General features: G+C 36.6%; 1 protein-coding gene across 3 annotated transcripts in view; it reads left to right on the top strand.

Moving 5' to 3' along the window:
* Positions 1-6,171, top strand: part of LOC107754905 (G-protein-signaling modulator 2-like) — a 20,835-nt gene extending 14,664 nt beyond the window's left edge. For all 3 annotated transcript variants that reach the window (XM_016571536.1, XM_016571535.1, XM_016571534.1), the window contains exons 7-14: positions 676-831; positions 911-1,019; positions 2,081-2,219; positions 3,526-3,602; positions 3,761-3,958; positions 4,081-4,240; positions 5,318-5,544; positions 5,626-6,171. In XM_016571536.1, the coding sequence (XP_016427022.1) occupies positions 676-831; positions 911-1,019; positions 2,081-2,219; positions 3,526-3,602; positions 3,761-3,958; positions 4,081-4,240; positions 5,318-5,544; positions 5,626-5,799 (1,240 nt within the window). In that variant the 3' untranslated portion in view covers positions 5,800-6,171. The remainder of the gene's footprint in view (positions 1-675; positions 832-910; positions 1,020-2,080; positions 2,220-3,525; positions 3,603-3,760; positions 3,959-4,080; positions 4,241-5,317; positions 5,545-5,625) is intronic.
* The last annotated feature ends 4,358 nt before the right edge of the window (positions 6,172-10,529 follow it).

A 10,529-nucleotide genomic window follows, 5' to 3' on the forward strand; every position in this document is an offset into this window, starting at 1 on the left:
ACGTAATATCTAAAGCAAGGAATATAAACAAAGCAACAACCGTGATTATTTTATTTTATTTTATTTTATTTTATTTAAACGTAATATCTAAAGCAAGGAATATAAACAAAGCAACAACCGTGATTATTTAATTTAATTTTATTTTATAATTAATTTACTTTCCACTTTTCTATTTATTTAATTCCTTTTATTATAGACGTTATATTTTAGCCCTTATAAGTAATGTTCATTGTCATTTTTGTCCTCGCAAGACAGAGAGAAAAAAGCAACAACCGTGGTTATTTCCCCCTTTTTTACATTGTTTATTTTATTGTAATTAATTTACAAATTATAATTGATTTACTTTCCACTTTCCTATTTATTCAATTTCCATTAATATAGACATTATATTATAGCCATTATAAGCCATGTTTATTGTCATTTTTTCCCTTGCAAGGCAGAGAGAAAAACCTTCAACCTTAACCAAAATTTAGCATATATAGAAATTTGAATAGACTGGCATCCGATATACTGGGAGCCTCATGCATGGATTTCTTCAGCAGTCTTATATACAAGTACGATGGCTAAAATATGACATTACCATGGTACAAGTCCAAAAAACATGCACGTCTGTACTTTGCTGTTAGATGAGCTGGAGTCATATGATGAGGTGATTGTGGCGTGTTTTTCCTGCAGGCGGACGCTGCAGTTGGCGCGGCAGCTGAAGGACAGGGCCGTGGAGGCTCAGGCCTGCTACAGTCTGGGCAACACCTACACACTCCTGCAGGACTATGAGAGAGCCATAGACTATCACCTCAAACATCTCATCATAGCTCAGGACCTCAAGGACAGGTACACTGTCACTGACGCTTCCTGTCTGTGCTGCTGCTCTTCCTGACGTCTAACGCTGTCTCTATCTCTGTGTGTGTAGGATCGGAGAAGGGAGAGCGTGCTGGAGTTTAGGGAACGCCTACACCGCACTGGGAAACCACGAGCAGGCCATGAGCTTCGCTGAAAAACATCTGGAGATCTCCAAAGAGGTGTGTGTGTGTGCTTGCGCGTGCACTGAGATAACACCAACACACTTCCTGTCTGCACAGTAAAGCCTGCGGGTGAATCTCAAGGAAAAGAGAAAAAAACTAAAGAAAAAAAGAAAGAATAGCAAGAAATTATGTTTTAAATTGAAAAAAGAAGCTTGTTTTAGGATTAAGATTTTTGTGTTATGATTATTATGTTATTTTAATATCATTACCATACTATTATAATTTTAGTTCATATTTTGAATTACATTTTATTTTTATATTTTCTGTTTTCATTTTAATTTTTGTTAAAGTTTTTTTCTCTCTACAGTTTTTATTAAGTTTGAGTTTGTATTTTTAGTTTATTTAGTTTTAGCAATTTAAGTAATTTAACTTAAACTAAAAGAAAACAAGAAATGTTGCCTTGGCAGCTAGCTTTTTTGTATATTATTTCAGCTAATGGTTGTTTTATTTCAAGTAATAAAATAGTTTTTTTTTTTAGGTTTTTACTTAAAAATAGTAACTCTGATCATGACATTATTTTAATGACGATTAAGATCTTTTTCACCCCAAATTCTCAGTTCTTAAAAGCAAGTTACCATTTTTCCCAATTACTGTCTCTGATACATTTATTTTATTTAATCAGCATAAATTAAAGTTTGTACAACACACTTTTGTGATTAAAAACACATTTAACATCCAAATTGAACCGATTTATTTTCTTAATGCACGTTCCTGCTCTTATTGTGAATGATTCGTGATTGTTATTCCACTGAAATCTCTAAATAATTTCCTCGAAAGTGACTTTTCTTTTCTGCTTATGTAGCATTAGACCTAAAGTCAGCTTTATTAGAACACTAGATTCAATTAGGAAACAAGCTAGAGCAGAGGTGAAATGCAAGAAAGCAGAAGAGGACTTTTTCTGCTTAATTTTCATAAAAATAATGTGAGGGTAAATATTTGTATTTCTTTCATTTGATTTTGATGTGAAATGTGACTTAAGCTGGCTTCTGCGTGTTCGTGTTTTCTGGAGAAGCACTTCCAGTAATGTTTTTTCCTTCCTGTGTGTGTGTCCTGCTCAGATTGGAGACCGTAATGGGGAGCTGACGGCTCGAATGAACGTATCTGATCTGCAGTTAGTTTTGGGTCTGAAGCAGAATAATTCCAACACTAACAGCTCTGCCTTCATCGAGAGTCCGCCCGGTGACAGCAGTCTGCCTGGTAACAGCACACACAACTTTAAAACCACAAATGGCTGTTGAAATTCAATTTGTACAAGAATCCTTAAAGGTGCACAAAGTTTGGTTACACTTTATTTCATGTTGTCCTTGTTACAGTGTTGTTATACATTTAAGTACTTAGTAATATTATTTAACAACATGTACTTATTATAGGGTTATTGCATGTCATTTTGTCTTTGTACTTTCTCTTGCTATATGTAACATGTTACAAGGACACTGTAAAATAAAGCATTACCCAATTTTTTTGATTTATTTATATTTTTTATTATATATAGAGTGCTGGAGAAACAACAATAAAACAATAATAATCATAAAAAAAATAATTTTATGAAAATAAAAATAGGAAATATAAATAATCATATAATAAAAAATAAAGATAATACAATAAAGCACTAAAATGTACAAACATAGATAAACAAAATTATAGTTGTGATAAGTACAAACCACAAAGTATTTTTTAACAAAAATAGCACTTTCATGTTATTATTAAGAAATGGAAAAAAAAGCCATTTAAGCCATCTTAGAATATTAAGAAGTATATTCAGAAGTTTGCAATACAACTGTTAAAACATCTTAATAATTTTCAAATAGCTAAAAAAAAAAAAAAATTTTAAAAACTGAAAATTGCAATACAAGTTTTAAAATATGCAGTTTATGCTGTATTTTGGCATATTAAAGTTTAGTTTGAGAGTACCATGTTTGGTGATAGCGCCACCTACTGGATGAAAACTGTACATTTTGTTTAAACTCAAATTGGCTTGAATATCCTCCTTGTGCTGCTCTTTAATATTTTTTTTATATCACATAAATAAATATATACATTTAAAATGTACAAAATTACTTTGTGCATGATTAATATGCTTGACAGAAACAAATACTAAAATTTACGCAATATGTGACCCTGGAGCACAAAACCAGTCTTAAGTCGCTGGGGTTTATTTGTAGCAATAGCCAAAAATACATTGTATGGGTCAAAATTATTGATTTTTCTTTTATGCCAAAAATCATTAGGATATTAAGTAAAGATCATGTTCCATGAAGATATTTTGTACATTTCCTACCGTAAATATATCAAAACTTAATTTTTGATTAATAATATGCATTGCTAAGAACTTCATTTGCACAACTTTAAAGGTCCCTATCCTAACAAACCATACATCAGTGGAAAGCTTATTTATTCAAATTGGCCCTTATGACTGGTTTTGTGGTCCATGGTCACATATATGCTTTTAGCACAACTGATCTACAGAATGAGTCCGGGTCACAGCTTCTTTCTGGTTTTGTAGATGGAAGATCCAGAGGAAGCAGGAGACACAGCATGGAGAACATGGAGCTCATGAAACTCAGCTCTGACAAAAATATGGTGAGACATTCGCCGTGGTGCTTTTATTAGTGTGCTAAATACGGACTCCGAAGATTTTGGATAGTTTTTCTTTTCTTTGTTAGTGTCAAAGTCAGTGTCAAAATTCAGACTTCATAGTATTGCATATCAAATCGTTTGCTAATGCCTCATCTGTCCAGGGCCAGGCCTGTGAGGAGTCTACAACCCCTCAGCAAACCAAATCGCCAACCAAATCATCCATAGCCAAGACATCTTCTAAACTTTTCTTCATCAATCGCTTCAGGAGCAAAAAACACAGGCTGAATGGGTCAAACTCCAGTCCACCAGCTGAGAACCACAGCAGCAGCAGCCCACCTTTAGCCCGTCTGGACAAACAGGTCAAATACTAATCTTTTCTGAATGACACATGACCAATAGCAAGTTGTCATTTTAAATGATAAATTATAAAAAGTAAATATACTAAAATTTGTATCATTTCCTTGAATGGCTTTTCCCACAGTACGCCCCAGACACTCTGGGTGACGATGGCTTTTTTGATCTTCTGAGCCGTTTTCAAGGCAGTCGCATGGATGACCAAAGGTGCTCGTTACAGGACGGCCTGAACCGTGTTTCCGCCCCTTCCATTCCCTGCAAAACCCCACCTGTAGCCTTGAAGAAATGTGAGTTGTCCTCCCTCACTGACCTCGTCCACTATACTTGTATATGAAGGTGCAAAATCATTGAAGGTGCATTCACACTGATTTAAAGCAGAAAAGTAGGAGCAGGTGATTTGAAGTGAAACAATGTGAGCAGAAATTAACTTTCTGCAAATAACAAACCTACAAGCAAATAACAGACAGTGACAGTATGCACACACCTTTAGTTTGTAATAATTATACCAGCGTATAGCAGTGCATACATTGCGACAAGCAATGTGCCGAGCAAAACACTAGAGTATTGTGTCACATGACAAAATCACAGCCAATCATACTTGATGTTTCAAATAGGTGTTACAAACAGAAACCAAAATGTTGTTTACGGCAAAATGTCAAATTCTACTTTTGCATATTAAAACATAAAAATAAATTAAAACACACACACACACACACACACAGACACACTTTTTCCATTCTTTTATTTTTTATAACAAAATAAAAAGTCTGGGGTCAGTAAGATTTTTTTAAAAATGTTTTTGAAAGAAGTCATACTCATCAAGGCTGCATTTATTTGATCAACAATTTAGTAAAAACACTAATATTGTAAAATATTATTGCAATTTAAAATAACTGTTTTCTATTGTATTATATTTTAAAAAGTAATTTATTCTTATGATGCAAAGCCGAATTTTCAGCATCATTACTCCAGTCCTCAGTGTCACATGATCCTTCAGAAATCATTCTAATATGCTGATTTGCTGCTCAAGAAACATTTCTTATTATCAATATTGAAAACAGTTGTGCTGCTTAATATTTTTGTAGAAACAGTGGTAATTTTTTTTTTCAGGACCCTTTGATGAATAGTTAAAAAATAACATCATTTATTTGAAATCAATTTCATTAATTTTTGTTATAATAGAAATGTCTTTACTGACACCATTTGACCAATTTATTGTTTCCTTACTGAATAAAAGTATCAATTTCTGTTAAAAAGCAACTTTCACAACAACAAACAACAGTTGTGTTGTGTGTATGTGTGTGTATATATTTTAGCAATGTTTAAATGGGCCGCATTGCTATGTTTTTTTCAACCTTGTTTAGCTATTTCCACACCCGGAGCGGAGGCCTCGGCACAGCCTGGCCATTTCCTAGACCTGCTGGCCAGCTCACAGAGCCGTCGGCTGGACGAGCAGCGGGCCAGTGTGGACGGTCTCCCGGGTCTCCGGCTGGACCAGCGCCACAGCCAGGACGTTCTCAGCAAACTCATGGCCTCGGCCGATAACAGAGAACCAGATGAAGACTTCTTCGACATGCTGATTAAGTGCCAGGTTAATGTTATTATATGGGTGCATGGAACTATTAACTCTTTCTGAAAGCGTATGTTCAATGGCTGTTTTTGGCTTGTACAGGGATCCAGACTGGATGATCAGAGATGTGCTCCTCCACCTCCTCCCACCAGAGGCCCTACAGTCCCAGACGAAGACTTCTTCAGCCTCATCCTTCGCTCCCAGGGCAAACGGATAGATGAGCAGAGAGTCATCTTACCATCAGACAAAAGACCCCTTCAGACCAATCCTGACTGACCTGTTCTTTATGAAGCCAGAATACTATTTTAGGACCTTGGAACCTCACTGAAGTCTTACTCATGAATCAATGCCTTGTTGAGAATCCGAGCCTACAAGATGATTTCTCTTCTCACTTAACAAGATTTTTGAAGGAGGAGATGCATGAAGTTCTTTTATTCTCCCTACTACCATGATCTGAACTGGATTCAGATGTTTCTGTGCAGAATATACGCGTATATTCAGACCAAGACCGCAGTCTCTTTCTCAGGGATTCAGTACAATGCACTGAAAGCATTTCATTTACCTGGGTAACTGGATGGACTTAACCAGCGGTAGATTAGGATGTCAGACCATTTTATATATATATATTTAACACTAAACGTATATCAGTTCTGTTTTGATTCTTTTTTTGACTTGAAATGTTTTATTTTTTAATACCAGCGAAGCAATGCTCTATATTAATATTTTTTGAGGTTTTAGAAACAAGCAGTCTGCAAAAGTTTGGATTTATGTAAATATAAAATTCAATGTTATGGAAAGTATATAAGACAAGCATGTATTACTAATTTTAAATGACAAGAGGAATAAAGCCTCATTTGAATAGATCCTGCTCAATTACACATCACAAACTGACTCCGTTTAGTATGCTGGAAATATTTTATTTGAAGCTGAAGCTACACAGTACAGAGTAACCAACACCATGAAACAATTACTTGAGTTTCCAAATGGGGGGAAAAAATGGTTAATGACAATTCAGAATGATATTTGCAGTCTCTCAAACACCTAAATGCCAATTCCCCCCTAAGAAATTAAAAGACCACAGTGTCTTGCATAAAGCAAAGTGCACTTGTCCTACATCATGACTAAATGCACTGTGAGAAGTTTAATGTTTACAGCTTGTAGGTTAAGAGAAACAAACAGCCGTTATCTAATTCTGCAATTCAGTTCAATGTGAGTGCTTTATATTCATATATATATATATATATATATATATATATTTCAGTTCAATGTGAGTGCTTTATATTCATATATATATATATATATATTCATTATATATATGATGTTTCCCTAGTTTTAGTTATTTGTTTGGTTTAACAGTGCTGTTTGACAGCAATGTTGGCGAATCCATGCACCTGAGCTTATGTGGGCCGTGATACTTGGGAATAAACTTCTCCGTCAGGCACACTGCATTGCCCTGCAATGTCACTGTGAAAGAAAGATTATTTAATACTACTGTTATTACATTTTACTTTTTTGGATTAAATAATCACTGTCTAGCAATAATAATTTATATAATTAAGTGAAAATTAAAAAGAATAATGCACAATTTATCTATTATTTAATTAAACAATGAATGGAATAAATTTTACCCATAGTTAACAACTCTGGCATGCTGCAGTCCAAGTCCCACAAAGCGGAATGCAGTGTTCTTCAGGACACAAGGCAGTGGATTCTGGAAAGTGATTTTGACTGGCACTTCTTGACCCACGACAGCGTCACATACAGGCTGAGAAGAACCACATACAAGACACAGTTGAAATGCATGAGAGGATTTCAAACAATCAAAAGATGTATCAGTTGAACCATAACTTTGAACTCGCAGCGATAACAAGATCTGGTGTGCGCAGTCTGAAGCTGTACTGTGTGGCCAAAACCTGCTTAGTCTGAGCCACATGTCCGAAGATGTTGAGCATCAGTGAGGCGTGATCCACCAGGTGTTCCTTATACTCGTCATAACTCAGGGTCCATTCCAGAGGTCTGCCTATTGTGGGGAAAAGTGACAAATATTGAATGAATACTCGTGCTTTCATTACAAGTTTCTTTACCCATAAGCTGCACTATACCAACTGCGTGGTCTCATGTATTGCAACTCTTACAAAACTTTATAATTTCTCACATTCAGAGGGCTTGAGCTCAATGCATGTGTGGTCTTTCTTCAGGAAGGTCTTTCTGACTCCGGTGTAGTACATGGCTGCAGCCTGGCTGTAGAGGGTGACGCTACGAGGTGAGCTGCATTTGTTTTTTAGATTGATGCAAAGCACAGCATCTTTGCCCACACATGATCCATCCCCTTTCAGGTTGACTTCACAGACAACATCCTCAGCACAGGGCAGTGGGTATGTGCATCGCTTGGAGCCATGACGAAGAGCTGTTTCCAAAGCAGTGCACTTCTCAGAAGAACCTGATCAATGAAAGTAAAAGGAAAATTTAGAGAGTGATGTAACACAGGAGAAACACCAACATTCATCACTAGTATAAGCACCATGGTTCAACGTAATGAGTGCTGGAATAGATGGAAATGCATGTGGTTTTTACCGAGTGGGTGTTTGTAGAGATTTGTGATATCCACACGTTGATCTGAGCCAACAGCCTTGGTGCTGATGCAGTGACCTACTACATCCTTCTCAACGTGGACAACACCAAATGTTCCATCACATTTCCTCTGCCAGTAAACTTTATCATTATTCACCTAGAACACGGAGACAAACAAGAATCATAAGTCATATGTCATTATAATTGTTGTATGACACAATGGTAAATTAAAGGAATTAACATACTTCAGCGAAAAGGAAGGGCACATCATGCTTCAGGAAGGATGAAAGAATGGAGCTCCTTTCAACAAAGAGATTAAATAAGACGTTTTAAGGCAAAATTAGCTCTGATACATACAGTAATAGTGCATTATTATATTAAATTGGAGTATAGTTAAGAGTCCATCATTCTTACATTTATTTCTCATGACGACTCTTTGATATATGACCGTTAGTCAGTTATTAAATAGAATGACTCATAAAATTGGAAAGCAAGAGTATGGAAATTCACATGCAAGAGAATTAATGAAAAATTGTTAAATTGTCATGTTTTAATCTTTAATTTCTTTTTTTCCTTTTCCCTGACAGAAGATAAAATGTTGCTTCAGGCCCCTACAGCGGCCCCTGAAGTGATGCGGAAAGAGATGTCTCTTATTTGAAGTGGAGGTAAGGAATATGATTTTGTAACTTCAAATCAGTATGTACCTTTGGATTGGATGTATCAGCTATATTATAGAAGGCATTGTGAAGCATGTCATGATTTTTGTTTTTTAATATAACAATTGTTCATCATCCCCAACCTGAACCTCATGCTCCACCCAGAAGGCATATGAGAAAATAAGGAGAAATAGCCTTAATAAGGCCAATTAAATCAAAATCATCCATAAGTCATCAGTCCAGTCCATTTTTAAAGGAACAAGGACTCTACAAGGATTTAAGCAAATTGATATGACATAACTATAGTGTGTTTAGTGATTCTGTCCAACATGACCGAAAACAGCAAAAGGCCCAGTATCTATCTATCTATCTATCTATCTATTTTTGAAAGCGTATGTTCAGTAGCTGTTTTTGGCTTGTGCAGGGATCATAACTGGATGATCAGAGATGTGCTCCTCCACCTCCTCCCACCAGAGACCCTACAGTCCCAGACAAAGACCGGAGACAAAGGCAGAGAGTCATCTTACCATCAGACGCAAGATGATTTCTCTTTTCACTTAACAAGATTTTTGAAGGAGGAGATGCATGAAGTTCTTTTATTCTCCCTACTACCATGATCTGAACTGGATTTAGACGTTTCTGTGCAGAATATACGCGTATATTCAGACCAAGACCGCAGTCTCCTTCTCAGGGATTCATTACAATGCACTGAAAGCATTTCATTTACCTGGATAACTGGATGGACTTAACCAGCGGTAGATTATGTCAAACCATTTTCTATGCAAGGAATAATTGGCGACGGGCCGTTGAATTATTAGAAAATCATGAACACCCGAGGTGATGATCTTACCTCTGAACACTCCCATTTTTCCCGGGAGTCTCCCGTATTTCACACCCATCTCTGGCCCCCCCTCCCATTTTGTTATTTCTCCCGGGAAACTCCCACAATTTGTATGGCCCAAACCTCATTATATGAATAACTGCGTCAATATACAGTGGGTACGGAAAGTATTCAGACCCCCTTAAATTTTTCACTCTTTGTTATATTGCAGCCATTTGCTAAAATCATTTAAGTTAATTTTTTTTCCTCATTAATGTACACACAGCACCCCATATTGACAGAAAAACACAGAATTGTTGACATTTTTGCAAATTTATTAAAAAAGAAAAACTGAAAAATGCTCAGTATTTAGTAGAAGCACCCATTTGATCTAATACAGCCATGAGTCTTTTTGGGAAAGATGCAACAAGTTTTTCACACATGGATTTGGGGATCCTCTGCCATTCCCTCTTGCAGATCCACTCCAGTTCTGTCAGGTTGGATGGTAAACGTTGGTGGAAAGCCATTTTTAGGTCTCTCCAGAGATGCTCAATTGGGTTTAAGTCAGGGATCTGGCTGGGCCATTCAAGAACAGTAACAGAGTTGTTGTGAAGCCACTCCTTCGTTATTTTAGCTGTGTGCTTAGGGTCATTGTCTTGTTGGAAGGTAAACCTTAGTTCCAGTCTGAGGTCCTGAGCACTCTGGAGAAGGTTTTCGCCCATTCATCTTTCCCTCGATTGCAACCAGTCGTCCTGTCCCTGCAGCTGAAAAACACCCCCACAGCATGATGCTGCCACCACCATGCTTCACTGTTGGGACTGTATTGGACAGGTGCCTGGTTTTCTCCACACATACCGCTTAGAATTAAGGCCAAAAAGTTCTATCTTGGTCTCATCAGACCAGAGAATCTTATTTCTCACCATCTTGGAGTCCTTCAGGTGTTTTTTTAGCAAACTCCA

Source organism: Sinocyclocheilus rhinocerous, unplaced genomic scaffold, assembly GCF_001515625.1.
Source record: "Sinocyclocheilus rhinocerous isolate Xijiao unplaced genomic scaffold, SAMN03320098_v1.1 scaffold2788, whole genome shotgun sequence".
NCBI classification, from domain to species: domain Eukaryota; kingdom Metazoa; phylum Chordata; class Actinopteri; order Cypriniformes; family Cyprinidae; genus Sinocyclocheilus; species Sinocyclocheilus rhinocerous.